An 18,114-nucleotide genomic window follows, 5' to 3' on the forward strand; every position below is an offset into this window, starting at 1 on the left:
TACTAATATTTCAATCTCCTGACCTTTCAGTTATTACTGGGTTTCCAGTACATGGCAGAGAACTCGCAGCCAACATTAACTTTCAGTTTTATCTTCTACAAAAAGACTTCTAAAATATTTACATTGCTTTGCTTTATTCTTAATGTAGGAGAGAAACCAACAACATTATATTATCAATCTCTGTTTAGCACTATAATGTATTACATTATGTTTTAATATGACAAAGCTAAACTACTTAAAATAGATTAAGGTTAGTAGTAGTTTATATTATTTTATGTTTTGAAGACAGTTTCCTCAGTACATTTACAACACAATACATAATACAAAATGGCAAAATAATTTTCTGGTGAATTTTTCCTAAATTATATACAAATTACTGTTTCTTTACTTTTCTCAGTGCTAGCCATTTAACATTAGATTTTGGATGACTACAAATTGTACTTTACTTTTGAAATGCTGTATAAGGTATGATGGTAATACTTTATTCAATGTTATTTAATAAACATTAAATGAGTGCTTTGTGGTTCATTTTTAAACACAAGAATAACTGAGTTTTTGGAATTTGAGCGCCAATGAGATTTCTGATATAAATTAATCTAAGCCTTTTTTTATAGATTAAGAACTGTCACCTAAATAAGTTAAGCCCCTGGGTCAAGGTCTGGGTCAAGGCCACGCAGTGTGGTGTTATGAGAATACCTAGGATTTAGAGTCAGACAGACCTGAATACTAATCCAAGCTCTACTGCTTACTGTGTTATACTGTACCTGTGGCTGTATCTTTCATACCCTTATGCCGTTAGTTTCAACATCTGTAAAAAGGACATAATGAGTATTTCATATGTTTCCGTAAGAATATATTTAAGGCCGGGCGCGGTGGCTCAAGCCTGTAATCCCAGAACTTTGGGAGGCCGAGACGGGCGGATCACTAGGTCAGGAGATCCAGACCATCCTGGCTAACACGGTGAAACCCCGTCGCTACTAAAAAATACAAAAAACTAGCCGGGCGAGATGGGGGGCGCCTGTAGTTCCAGCTACTCTCGGGAGGCTGAGGCAGGAGAATGGCGTGAACCCGGGAGGCGGAGCTTGCAGCAAGCTGAGATCCGGCCACTGCACTCCAGCCTGGGCGACAGAGCCAGACTCTGTCTCAAAAAAAAAAAAAAAAGAATATATTTAAAAGAGTATTATTATGTTGCATAAAAGGATGGCAAACTTACGTGAAGCTCTGTTCTTATCAAAGAAACAGCTACATAAAAATCCAGGTTTCTTGCCTTCTTGTCTATAATTCACATGACATTCTGCTTAACTTACTGGCAGCTTGTGATTCAAAATTCACATTTTTCCCCACATACTTTTGAAACTCATTCCATAATCCCAGCACTTTGGGAGGCCGAGACGGGCGGATCACGAGGTCAGGAGATCGAGACCCTCCTGGCTAACACAGTGAAACCCCGTCTCTACTAAAAAAATACAAAAAACTAGCCGGGCGACGTGGCGGGCGCCTGTAGTCCCAGCTACTCGAAAGGCTGAGGCAGGAGAATGGCGTGAACCCGGGAGGCGGAGCTTGCAGTGAGCTGAGATCCGGCCACTGCACTCCAGCCTGGGCCACAGAGGGAAACTCCGTCTCAAAAAAAAAAAAAGAAACTCATTCCAATTAGGTGAATCTCATAGATTAAAACTGTAACTTTCACCCCCTAAATGTTAAATTGACATAATTAGCTATTTAGAAGTGACTTTAAGACAATTTTTCAATTCTATTCATTAGCCTCAACTCTTTTCTTCCCTGAGGTTAAATTTTTTTCCAACTATTAAATTTTTAATAGGGTTAATAAGTAAGTATATTCTTCTTGATAAATATAATGGATTGCTAACCTGTATATTAAAAGGAAATAAAAAATTTTAAAGACAAATAAACTATCTCAACTGTGATTACCAACGGGCTCTTTTCCCGAACAATCAGTTTGGTATGATGACTAACAAAGGAAAGGAAAAAAGAAAGGTTGTTCTTTATTTCAAGTAACGTATCTTTAAGTCCTGGAAGAGAATAATGTTTTCAATTTTATTAGAGAAAATATACTTCCACTTGACACAAAGAAAATTTTCATGTTACAAATCTTTAATTGTTTTAGTATTCATTAATATTAACATTAAGAAGAAATAGCAAGGATATTCTTAGCTCTCAAAGGCTCATAAAATTATATCATATGAAGACAAATGTGGAACAGTGAAAGAAAATTGGGGAAAACTGAACAAAGTCCTTTAAAGTTTCATTTATTGGAAAAAAATGAAATATATTTATGTATACGTATTTCTATGTTTTCCCAAAGAAGTAAATATCTTTCATTGTATTGTACTTATAAATGAAGGGCCTTAGAAATCTTATGTTTTGCTAATCACAAAACTCAACACAAGATTTTTCTACTACGTGAAAATATGACTGACACGCAGTATTCTTAGTTGCTAACAATAAATGGAAACACCTGTGTAAATTACACAGGACAAAAATTAAGTTGGATCCAACAATGACTAGTTCTTCAGAATAGAGTACAATGATGTTTCTCTCCTTAGAATCAAAGACTATTTGTTAAATTCCTATAATTGTTAACAACAGGGATGCTCTAGTGCTTTTCCTGAATAACAGAAAACAAAAAACTTGTAGAGATTAAAAGCAACATGCAAGTGTCAGGTGAACTAAAGGTGTATACTAACAAATTACAACTATAATAATAATAAATATAATATATATATACCCAAGGTACATTCTAACACTCTCTTTCCTTTCCCAAGAGGTTCAGAGATGAAGTGTACACTGATTTTAGCTAACTGGAAGAAACGTTCATAATTTCTGAAGGCAAAAAGTAAAACAGGATCTCATCTCCACCTAGAAGCAAGAACACATGTAGATACCAAAGTTATGATTGTTGAGGTAATGAGAACCACAGTACAGAAATAAGCCAATACCTTGCCTCCTTCTTCTTCAAAGTTTTAAACTGAGGACCATCCTCCTGCAAGACAGGATTTGTTTCAGAAAGGTCATACCTTGCTGAAAACAGACATCCTCACAATTCCCATGTGCCATTACTAAAACTATGATTTTAAGACAAAATCAGTTCTAAGAAGTAAATACTATTATCTCCAATTTCCAGAAAAAGAAAGCAAGGTTTGAAGAGCCTGCCTACATGTACAGTGACAATCAGTAATGTGTAACAGAATCCAAACTCTATTCTATTCTGATTCTAAAGTCCATGTCCTTAGCCAAAATGTCATACTGTCCCCATCTTGCCAGTACAATGACACTTTCCCACCTTAGTCTTGAAAGAACTAATATAAACATACATTATTTGTTGCTTTGTCTGTCATATGACTAAATGCAGACGTTGGTAGGGTTATAAATACGGTAGAGAATTATTAAAGGAATATAAGCATTCACTCAATTAAAATAACATCATCATCGTGTGTTATCTTTTTTTCTGATTTATATGTTATTTTTCCCCCAGTTGGTAAAAAAAAAAAAAAAAAAAAACCTTAACTAAAACTAAGGCATACCACTGTGAAACAGGTGAAAGAAGGAGCCTGGGAGAAAACCCTTCTGCACACATTTACAACTCCACGGTAATGGTTTTTAACTATGTGCATCTATACACAAAAATATTGCATGGAATTTTAGAGTTTCCAGATCCTCTGAAGACCATATACTCACCACACATAGGTCCAGGTATAACCCTGCTTTGCTTATACTTAAAAGTATAAGCAAATTATTGCTGGTATTAACTTCTTTATACATTTGCAGCCTGGCTCAGAGGCCCAACTACTTTTGTCTCTTGTCTTCTTCCCTCCTTTGAAGTACTTCTTAACTGTCTCTCTTATCTGATAGACAGTTGCTCTCATATCAGTTTCAGTCTACCAAGAGGCCCACACTTAATATTTGGGATAAAGTGAAACAGTGGAGAAGCAAGGCTGTTAGCCAGCTGCTGACTCTAAGAGCTTGCTACTTGCTAAGGCATGTGCTTCCCATGCAGAGAAAAGGACTCATTGAGAAGCCTAATAAAGAGGGACACCTCCAAGAAACTGTGAAACCAACTCTGATGAAGCTAAAAGAGTCCAAGAGCAAATTCTAATTTTTCACCAAAAACAACAACAACATTTCATAGAACCAAGTAAAAGACAAAACAACATACTGAGATTGCTCATTAAAAGTGTTTTTGCTATGTTTATTTAATGAAGTTATTCACGTTTAAATATAATTATATTAAATGGCACAGCTTCCCTGATCAACAACCACAAAATAGAATATCCCTGCTATTATATATTATATTTTAGCACACATTCTTACAAATTATACATGTGAGAAGCAGATGGTGAATGTTAACTTGGCACCGTTCCACCAGCTGCTCTTAGCTAGTTAAGTTCAGAACATTAATCAAAGATTAAAGAAGGACAATGATATTACTGAAACTAAGAGTCACTTTCTTTCTTGAACTCTTCCAACATTTGTTGGTACATATACCAAGCACCTTCGAGGGTTACAATCTATTTGTGATACATAAAATGTATTTTAATTTCATCGTATTAAATAAAAGCTAAATAAAAACATTCACCTCCATCACGTAGGCCAATTATTAAAGAATCCCAACATCCTCATTTGTTCAATAAATATTTACTAAACATACCTGATTTTCCCTGTAGACTTTAAATTTTGTGTTTACAGATTATCTGATTAAATTAACATTTTGATAGATTATGATAATGTCATGACTTAAATAAGAGCTTACTCCATGCTCTACCCCACATTCACATTATTCTAGGCTTAATGAATGACGAGTTAAGTCTCAGAAACGTGTGAATATATGATGAAAAGAGGGGAAGAGGCAGCACCTCTCTTTTATGATGCTCGTTAGAAAAGTAGAAATCGATTCCAGTTTTCTCTGTGGGGATGTGGCAAAAAGTATAACCAATAAAATTATACAATACAGGAAGCCACTTGAACTCTGTACACTGTCTTTGCCCCTTCCACCTTCAATTTATAATCATTAGACTTAAATTCTACAGTAATAAGGCATTTTACAGCTATTATTATACTCATGTCAGGTAAAATCAAAAGCAAAATCATCTTATCCTTCAAGACGTATATCCAAAGAGGCCAAGTCAGTATGACTTAATCCTCACAAAGTCCCAGTAGAGTTTGTTCTTCCAGTTACAATTTAGAAAACTTTACAAAATGTATTGGTTTACATACCTGTCTGAAGTACTAACACTGGGAGGATATAGCTGGGTCCACTAATGATCTCTGTATTCAGCAAGAGAAGCTAATACATATTAAGCACTTGATGAATAATGAAAGAATTATCAGATATAATTCATAAGTTCGTTTTAATGGAAATATTCTGCTAGTTACAGAATGTGTATAGTTTATTTGCTGGTCAGATGTGGACCAGTTTATGTACTGTATAAATGGTTTATATTGCATTTTTTTTAAAAGCAAGGGTCATTGATTTGTGATTGCTCTATCACTGTTTTCAGACTCTAAAATGGTAATCATTATAATACCTAATGCTAATAGTTGTTGACAATATCTCTAGGAATAAAAATTAAATAATTTTGTGAATAATAAACCCACACATCATTTCAATACTGTAACAGTGTTCACAGATATCATTCATATAGACATGCTCAAAGAGAGAACATTATCTAAATGGACTCTGATCAACTTCAGTCAGTAAATTTAATACCATAAAGCAATATTAATTGACTCTTCCCTCATTACTCTAAATGTTAAATCTTGTGTCTTGTCCTTTGAAAAATTTTGTTCCTATAGTCACTATGATTATCTATAAATTGCTTAATTCAGCCACTCAACCAACATTTAATGACCTTAGCTCGATTCTCCCCCTAAACTACTACATTCTTGAAAGTAAACGCTGTGTCCAATTAATCTTTTTATTTTCCACCATGCATAAGGCAGGACCTCATTTGTACATGTAATTAACAGGAAATGAGCAGTATGTGAATAAAGGATGCCTTATGGTGACAATACAATAAACATAAGAAGCACTAGTCCCAGGAAAAAGATGTAGTTACACAGGACAAAGTTTATTTTAGTTTTTTCTTTGAGGAAACAAAAAACTTCAAATGTTACAGATTTAAAAATCACTGAAATGAGAAAGCCTATCCCTTGTGACTTCCAATTTTGTTTCTCCTCTCCGGGAATTACCCTGCCCTAATTCACTGCAAATCCATATTCAGAAACCTCTCCACTAAAACATCTCTTACAAAAAACCTCCTAATTTCTTATTTCACCAGTAAGAAGACGTACTCTACTGTTGTCGTTAGCTTTGTAAAAAGGAAACGACGTAATGTCTTCATGTTATTTACATGTGCTACTTGCAAGTGAAAATTACAGTTTCCCGTTTTCAGTTTTTACATTTTTCAGGTTAACATAAATAGTTCACTAGCACTTATGAGATACAAAGATGTGCACTAGAAGGGCGACAACAGAGATAGAAATTAAAGTAAGATACAGACCCTCCTAATATTTTATTACATTTATCATATTCTTAATAATTTTATTTAAAACAAAACAATTCTAACATCTTATTGTCAACCAAAAGTAAGTAAATTCTGCAACTATAAAAGTAGCCTATTATTTTAATGTTAATCCTCTGAAGGTAAAAGTGAAATTTTTAAAAATTAAGTAATTGAAGATGCATTTATTGCCTCTTGTTTTTATATCTTACACTTCTCTATAGTGCCACATTTAAATACTTTGTTCAAAAGTGTACTAAAATCTTATAAGCATGTTTAGCTTGTTAGTTTGTTTTGTTACCATAATCACTGTTGGTTCTGTGTTGTTACTTTTTCACAAGGAAGGCATTAAATAAGCATCAAATCTACTTTACTGTTCTCACCTTTCTCTTCCTCCTCCATTTTTTAAAAATGATACAGAATAATTTTAAATCATTTTCCTCTCTCTTTTGCCTATACTAAGGTCACTGGATAGTTAAAGTAATTGGCGGATTACCAGTATGCCTAACAACTTATATTCTTTTCTGCCCCTGAACAGGGGTGCTGATGTTCTTTTCACCACTCCTGTTACATCAAGATTTGTATTGAAAACGTATTATAAAATGTAACAAAGGTACACATATATGAATTCTTAACAGAGATTTGCTATTAGCACAATACAAATGCTATATTATTTTGCTCTCTGAATAGAGTCAGAGTCTATAGTGTTAACTTTTTAAAAATCATCTAATGTCTGAAGAGACTCCTACCAACCAGGAAAAAGGATGTTTTCTTTTGGGTTACAATAGAAAAGTCAGCAATGCATAATCTCAGCTATTGTTCATTCTGGCAAATCACCACTGGCTGGATGATTTACAACAGGTTGCTAATTGCATGATGGCACATAAACATTGCTAGAAATTGTAAATGCCCACCTGCTAGAAATGTAACTACATGTACTTTAAAAGTAGAGCAATCAAAATCACTGGCCAACTCCAAAGGCAAATATTTGGCTAGCAAGGCTGCCTGCTCACTAGTATGAGTACTACAAATAAGCCATATCTACAATAGAAATTTCCATTTAAATGACTATTAAGAAGTCTGATCAAGTTAAACTGAGATATGACGGTTGCAGAGTTTTAACGATGGAAGGAGTCAACAGACCTAATATGAAACAGCTTCGTGTTTTGGGAATGTTTGCAAGTAGGATTTTCTAGTTCCCTGAGAAGCACTGTAATGTTAGGGTTGTATTCCTAGGGTAGCAGATTCAGTCACTAATAGACTAATAGAGATGGTGAGGACAAAAGAAAATAAGCATTTATTATTTGCCATCTATGAAGCAAAGCACTGAACTGTATAGTTTCAAGTATATTATTTTGTTTAACACTCTCATTAATGTTGTAAAGTAAGTTTCATCATTGCTATGTGTTTTACGCTTGAAGAAACTGAGGCTGTGAAAGATTAACTTCCCCAGGGTTGCCCAAGTAGGGAAGGGGTAGGATTAGAATCTTAATATTTCTTATCATGGAACTCATTCTAGCTCTGCTACGTGACCTTGGATGGGTCACTTAATGTTTCTGAGACTGAGTTTCCAAATCATACACGAAGCTCCACGTTAATTTTCCATGTTAAATATTTCCATGTTATTGTTTACTCCTGATTCTTTTAGTTTTGATGTCTTCTTCTAGTGAAGGGGTGTTTAATAAGGATAAGGTATATTAATGTCCCAAAAGGAAAAATATTAAACAAATGGGTTGGTTAGTTACCTCCACCCTGGATTAGGGAGACAGAGGTCTCCATCTACATGTATAAGACATTTTTTTTTGTTTTCAGAATTCCACATTCAGTGACAAATCCAATGGACATATTATAAGCCATTTTATTTGACATTTGGAACCTGCTTTCAGTTTGTTCTGAAGTTCACAAATATTTGTTTATAGGCTGTGTTAACCTCTCCTATAAGTGTTTAAATCAGAGATTACTGGTTTAATATATTAATACATTAAAAGTATCATATAGTGTTGTTCTTATTATTAAAATAATCAATGTGTAAAATATTTAGAATAATGCCTGACATGCAGTATGCTCTATAAAGTGCCACTTAATTTTATTATGTTGGATGAGGTACCTCTTGATCCATGAAACATACAGAACATTACACAGAGATGACGAAAATGTTAACAACTGTGTGAAAGGAATCATGCTTACCATAAACATACTACTTGTTTATTTTTAGCCCAACAACATTAGTTACTGAATATGCATTATTTGTATTTAGGATATACCCAAGAACATTTTACATTTGTTTCTCTATCATCAATGTGGACAATTCTAAAGGTATCATTATTTCCAAAACGTGACCAAAAATAATTTCTCTTAAAACCATGTTAGCAAATGAAACTGTGTTCAAAACAAATGTATTAACATTATGCCCTACTTGTCCAGAGGCAGGGCAACATAAAAAAATCTCTGAAATAAGTAGGTGTCCAAAAACTATTTGCTGTAAAAACAAATATATACATAAATGACTCTTCAAAAAAATCACAATTCCAGTAGTAGTGAAGCATCCAAAACAATACAAAATCAGTTACCAAAAAAGTCTTGACTTTAATCAAGAACACTAAATCTGAAGTATAAATACTAAATTATCATAAACTTATTGATGGACCAAAAACTACAGAACACAGTAGCTAAGGAAAACATCACAAAGAAAGTGGACATTGTAGAGGATTCTTAAGGAACTATCCAAATGGATTACCACTGAGGTAAGAAACTACAGTCTAGATCCCTCAAGGTCAACTTGCCCAAATTTTCTGATGAGCCAATGAACCGCTAGCAAGCAAAAGGAAAGAGAAGGGCTGGACAAGAGACAGCTGCACTGTCCACACCTGAGTCTTCCTCTTGGACAAGAGGATAACCTATATGTTCCCTCAAATCTCTCAATATTTGAGACACTAACTTCCCAAGTGGAAACAGGAAATACTATCTAAATTAGAGTTATTCAATGATCTCCGCTTTCATAAGAAATATGTGACTTTAACACAAAACCGTAATCTTCCTGAGGAATTTTTCATTCCTTTAAATTTTTTTCTCTTTCTTGTTTACCTACTACTGAGCTAAACTACTCCTTTACCACCACCCATTTCCTGGTGCCCTCATCTCTTTACCTGAAGAGCCACAGTGAGACTTCCTTTGCTAAAACTCAGAAAGAAAGGAGAAATGGTAAGCCTGGCTCTTCTCTCGAGCTTGATAATGAAGTCCAGTTTCCTTTCCCAAAAGAAATTAAATATCTGGCAAATTAAATGTCTTTTAGAAGAAACCAGACAAGCGAACTATTAAAGTCCAAAAAACCACACTCCAAATCAGGATTTTAACCCAGGTCTTCCTGCTACTAAAGGGAGCATCTAACATTTGCCCAGAGTCAGAAGACCTGGTTTCTGCTTCTGAGTCGTCAGCTGACTCCATCTGGAGAGCAGATGACACCTCTTAAGCTCTGCTCTGGGTTTCCCCATCTACCAAAAACGAGAACCAGAGGTGTTCTTCAGTTTATATTTAAATACTTTTATTGCTGCAAGACTTCCTTCTCTTGACTCTGAGGAAAGTCACACTAGAAGTACTTTCCTCCTCTATCATCATCTCTCTCCAGCCACCCCCCACATACCAACAGTTTCCTCTCATGTGTCCTTGAGATAAATTCAATTTTGGTAACTAGTCAGAACATGGGTCATGAACCCAGCTGATAGGAATCTTACTGCTAAACATTTTTGTTTTCAATTTCATGGTTTTTTTTCTTCCTTTCCCAGTTGACAGGAGGGCAATCATTCTTTCATTCACTCAGCAAGCATCCACAATGAGCCTGGATGCCACACGGACCAGGATCACCAAGGAGATCAATAAACCCCAGTAACTTCAGTTGCCCTCCACTCCACAGACCAGTCCCCACAGTGGGCACCATTTCCTTACAGGTCAAAACTTTGTTCTTTTTTGAACCAGATAATTTATTTTCTGGAACTAAAAGTAATATTTCTAAGTGTTAGCTTAAAAAATGTGTTTCTGGCATTATGTAAAAGTAACCTATCAGGATTATAAAGCACATCATTATAATGCCAGATTTATTTATAGTGTTACATTGAAATCATTATGTTCAGGAAAATTTATAAATTCTGAAAGTTGTTTTAGATTCCTTGGATTAAAACACACACACACACACACACACTCCATCCTAAAAGATGTTGACTTTCCATCAGAACAGAAGATCTGGACTGGCAAATTAAAATAAGTTGTGAATCTTCTGCCACACGCTCTCTTCCCTTACACTGGTATATGGTGAATATGCTCCCGCTTTATCAGCTTCATACCCCTAAAACCTGTGCAATCCACATAACCTGTTTCCAAAGCATATGTTAATAAAGTGCTAAGAGTTGTCAAGGCACGAACATAAGAAAGCTCCTGACCAATGTTAATAGTAATTACTCCTTCCTTTTAAGGCAGAAACTGCTGTCTTCAGCCTCAGCCAATTTTAGCTAGGTGACAAGTTTAGAAAGCATTATTGTAAAATGCAGTTTTACTGATTCCAGCTTCTCTTAATGACTCATCTTCAGCTGCACAGGCTTCTGAAGATGGGGCAAATCATATCAACAAGAAAGGTGCAAACTGCTATTCTAATAAGACCTTGGCATCACAGGATTTCATACTGTCTGTAATTTAAATCTTACCTTAGATTTTCAGAGGTGGCAAAGAAATTGTGTGTTTGTATGTGTGTGTCTGTGTACGGGCAGTATCAGAAACATAATAACTTTAAAACTTTCTTAACATGCTGGCTTCCTTTCTGGTCTTACAGAACACTTCATAATCAAAACAAAACAAAAATATTGGAAGTCTAGCACAAAATTTAAATGACCTGATAAAAATCATTCCTTAAAATGGCATATCTGATTTCCCAGAAAATCTTTTACTTCCTAGCACCATTCTAGTCCATATGGAAATACCCAAGATCCCTACAGAATGACAATAGGTCATCTAAATAAGTCTTTATATTAAATGATCCTTTATCAAAAAAGGCAAGCTCTGTTTCAGCCCTGACTGGCCAAATTATTAACTAAACGATGAATGCCAGCAACATTGTAACTTTCCCTCTCTCTCTAAAATATAAGTCCAAACTATCTTCTTCCCCTGAAAAAGCAACCTTCGTTCATCAAAAGTAATTCATTCTATAAACTGCCCTCTGACAATCTCACAATGATTTCTCAATTATTATCAGGTAAATTATCCTCATAAAAGATGTTAATTTATCTTTCTAATTAACATTGTCACCTACTTTCTGGTTACTCCTATCTGGAGTAAGCTAGAAGGAAGTTCCACTAAAGTAAATCTCTTAATTACTTTCACTGTCCCTGGGAATAAATGAGATCTTAAAAGAAAGGATACAAAAGAAAAGGGGTTAGAGGTATCATTTTCACAGAGAAAAGCACAAGCCAATGGCAAAGCACCAAATGGTTTTTTGACAAGATCTTCCACAAGCAAGGTAACATTATCACTAACTTCTATTGAGCATTTACTATATAGCAGTCTCTAGCTAAACACTTTATATGTATTGCTTTACTTAATTTCCATAAAGCTGTATCAGGTAGGTACCATTAATACCTCCTAGAAATAAAGAGCTGAGGTCTGGCTAACTAAATCATTTGACCAAGATTGAAACAAATGGTGGAGATGAGACTCTTACAGCATATCAGAGATAAACTCCTTCACCAATTATAATAGAAGTATAGTCAGTTTTCAATCACAGTATTGGAGGTATGGTATTGTAGAAAATACCATAGAAGAAGGCAATGTATCTAGCATTGAGCACTCAAATCCTTAAATCTGGAGCCAGAATATAAATTTCTTTACTCTTTAGTAATTATAACAAGATATTCTGTCTACCATAATGTAACATTATTGCTGCATAATGTTTACAACTTCCAGATTTTTAAGACATTTTCCAAACATCTGCATTTCTTCCAAAGCATTTGCAAACACCACATAGTAACTCTTTTCAGCACATCAGTCTGAAAAAATAATAAGCATTGTCCTTTATAAATGACTGATGTAGTATAATTATTTTCACTTTAAAAAAACAGAACTTTACTTTCTTCAAAAGTATCAATGATCTCATTGCAAAGCATTACCAGAAATTTACATATAAGTTTGGAAATATCTAATTAACTGTGAGCTCTGCAAATTCCCAAATTAACTATATATATAAATCATCATGAGTTTTCTCACACATTCTTCTGAAGAACTCATTTAAAAAAAAAAAAAAATTACATTCAATGTGTGTTTTAACTTCCCCCCTCCCCCCACCCCCCAAAAAAAAGCTATCAAAAGAAATAATCAAGCATTATTGATTATTCTTCTCAGAATTATTTAAGGTAATCTATTCTAACTACTCATATTTTTCTATAGGATTAAATGAAATATTCAGAGAGGTTATTAATCTTCCTATACAAAAACAAAAAAATACGTTCAAAGATTTTTCTAAGAATTATTCAATGAATTAAAAATTGACCAGGAACTAAGGTAAATACAAAGACCGATTTTTACCTCAGCAGTTTTTGTATTACATTTCTTTTTTCTTTAGTAGAAAAAGAGGAATCCACCAAGTTCCCCCTCATTTTACTAATAATCACCCTGCAAACAGGCGATCAAAGGCAGTGTTATCTATACTTGATAGAAGCACTTTAAGTGAAATTGATAACAAGAGTATATACAAACCCCCACAGTCTTCTCCCTCATCCAAGGTTGAAATATTTCTGGACTAGTAATGTCTTAATTCATATCATTAAGACACATTTCAATTAAAATAACCCAAATTTAAGTATATGAAATTATTTACATTATTGAAATCTTTAATTTGTATTTAGTTTTTGGCTGGGTTACTTTTTTATGTTGGGAAAAGAGTATTTAGCAACAAGTGGATGCTTATATTCTCTTAAGCTAATAATAAAAATAAAATGGCACTTCATATTGTAAAGGCTAGAGGGAACCTTAGGAAGTGGCTAGTTTGAGCTTCTCATATTGCAGAGAAGAAAATGAGACAGAAGCAGGTAAGTAAGGTGCTCAAACACATGAAGTTAGGTGGACTCTAAACCTCTGAGACTATGATGCAGGTCTCCTGACTCTTACGGTTTTGTTCTCCTGGAATATGGCATACTCCATAAGTTTCAACTCTATGTGTGCCTTCTAGGAATAATCAGAAAAATGCAAATCAAGCTTATGTGAGCTATAACTATCCACCTGACCACCTTACTCCCCATAGTTAGTGGGCTGGCTACTTTGCTAAGAAGAAAATTTGCATTAAGCTTTACACACATGTTTAACCCTGTGGCCCTTGTAGGCTATCTGTCACGGGAGGAGACAGAAAAACAAAGGAATGAGGAAGGTGCAGGAGAGCACTCAACTGGAGAGAAACAACACTGAAAATATACCAATAGAATCCATAGCAGCTATAAAGAGAATGACCTTATGACGCACAATGCAGTGTGTACTGTGTGTACATGGTTGGGAAGATAAAATTAAGCTGAACACTTGAATCCCATATCCTTGAGAGACATTTTTCATTTTCTCTAGCTTTCAATCTTATCAAGAAAAAATTCAGGACAAATACGGGTCACTAGGCAGTAGCCACTATTGCAGAGTATGTGAGAATATGTCATCTTTGCTCCACCTCAGAAAATCTTGGACTCACTAGTCCAATGACCCTTTAACTCTGGTTGGACAGTACAATTGTCTGAAGAGCTTGTAAAAAAAAACTACTGCTTAGACCCCATTCCAGATAAATTAAATCAGAATTTCTAAGAGTGGGGTCTAGGCATCAGTGCTATTTTTGTCCCTGTTACTGTACAATATGTGATATATCTCATTCAATCTTCTAATCAACAAACAAATGTTTTTGTTAATACTTCCTTCATAGAGGGCAATAAGGCTCACAAGAAAAGACAGACAAGGTGTATGTTTCCTACTTTCAGTGAAGGGAACTTACTAAAATTCTGAATTGTTTTCCACTGTCAACTTTATATTTCCATTTTGGTATCATCTATATTTTTTTTTTTTATGTTTACCATGATTAATGGGAAAATGCAACACCCTGCCCCACCCCCACCCATATGCACACACAAAGACGAAAGTGCCATGCTGACCACTAGAAGCATCTCTCCAGACTGACAGGGGTCTATTGATTAAATTGTCGGTTCTTTTGTTCACACAGGAAAAAAAAAAAATCCACTTAACCACGTTATCATCTAACCCACATTAGCTTTATTTTATATTGTTTCTATTAAGGTATCATTCAAGGGTTTTATATAAATGAAATAGAAATTTACATATACTATGCAAATTATCTTCTCCGGATCACTCTTCTCACTTTGCCCGATTAGAAATTCAGGTCAGTTAGGTTGACAGAGAAGATGGTAAAAAGGGTGCCTTAACTCCATAATAATTACTGGGAAGAGTCTCCATCTCAAACTATCTTTCCACAAGATTAGCTTAGTACACTGATTCTCACAGTACTTAAATTAGCAATTTGACCCCAATATCGAAGTCTATGTCTAGATTTCAAAACAGACATAAAAAGTAATATGTCTTCATATAAAGTTCTTCATTTACATCAAATAAATGAAATAAGGCATGAATCAGTTTCATATCTTTTTCCCCCGTGTCTTTTTCCACCAAGGCAGGAACTGTTTCTGTTGTCTGTCCTTCCTTTTTATTTATTTTTTATGACCCAGCACTTTGTTACTAAATAAGAAGTCACTGTAGCTCACAGTTGCATTTGATTTTTTTGACTTTTTAATTTCAATAGGAATTGAGTCTTTTTTTAATCTTTAGTTTAATACAAAAACTGAAATGACTTCTAAGACATGTGAAGGAAGAAAAAATCAGCACCATAAGACAGGGCAAGAAAAAGAAAGTTAACAAAAAGAAAAAATCAAAATAAAGGAAGGAAAAACATTTCCTTTGGAAACATTCTTCATGAATCAGTTTTTTGAGACCAGCAGGCAATTACTATTTAACATACAGAAAAACACAAAATGTACAAATGCATATAAAATTCAGTTTGTTGTGCAGATCTTTGTCCCTCGGTCTCAGTGTAAATCGAGATTCTAAAAGCCCAGTTGCACAGTGACCTTAAATTTCTCAGAATGGTTTATTAAGTTCAAATAATCACTAAGCAAATATCTCATTTAATCATTCAAGAAAAGACAACAAACTCAAATGCCTATAGGAGCCAGGGGAGGCAAAGTAAACAAAGCACGTATGAGGGAAGACAGGATAGAGGAGGCAAGGTAGAGTTCTGGTGATATATGCCCTTATTAAAGGAGGTAGCAGGGGAAAGTCAGATTTTATCTTCTGAATCCCCTATGACGGAAACTAATACAAACTCTTTAAATCTCTTTTAGGCCAAACAATTCTCTCTGAGGGGGAGGCAGCCTTCAGTTCTCGTCTAGATGAGTAAAAGAAAGACAATTCAGGAGAGAAACCAAAAATTTATATTACCACTATATCCATAAGCATTCTGCTGAATTTTGTTGTATTGTAGGTTATAATTTGTTAACCATATGAAATAATGCAGTAGAGCCTCTTTTCCAGAGTCTCCCTCTGTCACACAGGCTGCAGTAGTGGTGCAAACAGGGCTCACTGCAGCCTTGACCTCCTGGGCTTAAGCAATCCTCCTGCCTCAGCCTCCTGAGTGGCTGGGACCCAGCTACCTTTTTTTATTTTTATTGATTTATTTATTTGTGGAGACAGGGTCTCACTCTGTTTCTCATGCTGGTCTGAAACTCCTGGGCTCAAGCGATCTTTCCACCTCAGCCTCCCAAATTGCTGGGATTACCAGAGGGAGCCATAGCACCCAGCCCATGTCTGCTTTCTTCAAGATGTTTAATCTTGAGTTTTTCTTATTAAACTGACCTGAATCCCAAAGAATAGAAAGATTATCAGAGGAGATAGGCACAAAGAAGACTGAACCACTTTTAATGAATGGTGATTCAAGGAAAGGATACCTAAACATGAATCACTTGGAAACATGAATAAATACAAACAGTGAGTTTCTGTTCATTCACTTCTCTGCTTGTGGCAGCATTTTGAAGGAGAAGATGAATGAAAGGTAAGGAGTGACTAAATTTCAAAGTCAAATGATAACCCAAATAAAAACCACACAAGATAAACAACAGATATACAAACACCTCTTCAAAACAAACATAACTAATTTACCCTGACCCCAAAATAACAAAATTAAACCATCTAAGAAACTCCACTGGTCATTTGTTTACAAAGTAGAGAAAGACTGGTCATGTAAGAGAAGGGAATAAACACGGAAAGCAACATAAATGTCTTTAAGGTAATGCAGCTCACACGCTCTACCTGGAAAAAGAAAAATGTGTTTCTTTAATGTATTTGTGACAGCACACAGAGGGATTATAGAATTTACATGTTACTGCCTGTGGATGAATCACCTTTATATATAGAATTACCTTTACATATACAAAGAGGAAGTAAAATGATTTATACCTCAACAGGTTTACTTTCTTATCAAGTGACTTAGATATAATAATAATCAATAATTCCAGCCTGTTTTTACAATTTCTTACCTCACCTATTTCCTCTACTTTTCACCAAAACTCTGTATTTTCTTACATCAGTTCCCATATTCTTATTCTTTTTTTAACTGTCAAAATATGCAAAGCCAGTAAATTACCAATAGAAGAAAATAAAGGAATAAAAGTTGCATATAGCTCTATACATTTACTATTTATATTTTACATCATAAGAACTTACATCGTAAGTACAAAAAATAAATAGGATTATTAAGTGAATGCATTTTTCAATCAAGTTATTAAATTCAGATATGGTCTTAGCTATGTTTACTACTAAATTATAAGAATGGTTACTAGTAATTATAAAAATCAGTTACAGTATTATGTAGATTGATTAATCTTTCTGATTTAAAATCACAGTGTTATTCAGTCTGTATCAACTATCCATTAAGAACAAAATTAAAAACATATAATTAAAGATGACCTAATGAAATCTCAAAGAAATGTCAAGGTTGGGATAAACATGAAGAAATTCCTTTATATTGACAGACTCAGAGATGACTGGATGAGAAATAAGAGTGCAGTCCATACTAGACCAGTCCATACTTGTCTAGCAATTGAACCTGAGTTCAACTAGTGAAAGTGAAATTTAAAAATAGGGGCTATGAAGAACAGAAAACCAAACACCGCATGTTCCCACTCATAGGTGGGAACTGAACAATGAGATCACTTGGACTCGGGAAGGGGAACATCACACACCAGGGCCTATTACGGGGAGGGGGGAGGGGGGAGGGATTGCATTGGGAGTTATACCTGATGTAAATGACGAGTTGATGGGTGCTGACGAGTTGATGGGTGCAGCACAGCAACATGGCACAAGTATACATGTGTAACAAACCTGCACGTTATGCACATGTACCCTAGAACTTAAAGTGTAATAATAATAATAAAAAAATAGGGGCTATGTGTAGCAAACACAAACACACTCACTAAAGAAAATGAAGAGAATAGTATCTTTTCAGTAGTATCTCTGGGTATAA

The 18,114-nt window shown here is 34.7% G+C and overlaps 1 protein-coding gene across 6 annotated transcripts in view; it reads right to left on the minus strand.

Annotated features, from left to right (window-relative positions):
* The window catches only part of PPP3CA (protein phosphatase 3 catalytic subunit alpha), a 338,247-nt gene that overhangs the window by 235,319 nt on the left and 84,814 nt on the right, over positions 1 to 18,114 (minus strand). Inside the window, exon 2 of one of the 6 annotated variants that reach the window (XM_025385275.1) lies at positions 765 to 808. The exons of the other annotated variants lie outside the window; for them this stretch is intronic. Coding sequence (XP_025241060.1) covers positions 765 to 783 — 19 coding nt within the window. The 5' untranslated portion in view covers positions 784 to 808. The remainder of the gene's footprint in view (positions 1 to 764; positions 809 to 18,114) is intronic. 6 annotated transcript variants of the gene reach the window in all.

This window comes from Theropithecus gelada, chromosome 5 (genome assembly GCF_003255815.1).
Source record: "Theropithecus gelada isolate Dixy chromosome 5, Tgel_1.0, whole genome shotgun sequence".
Classification (NCBI taxonomy): Eukaryota; Metazoa; Chordata; class Mammalia; order Primates; family Cercopithecidae; genus Theropithecus; species Theropithecus gelada.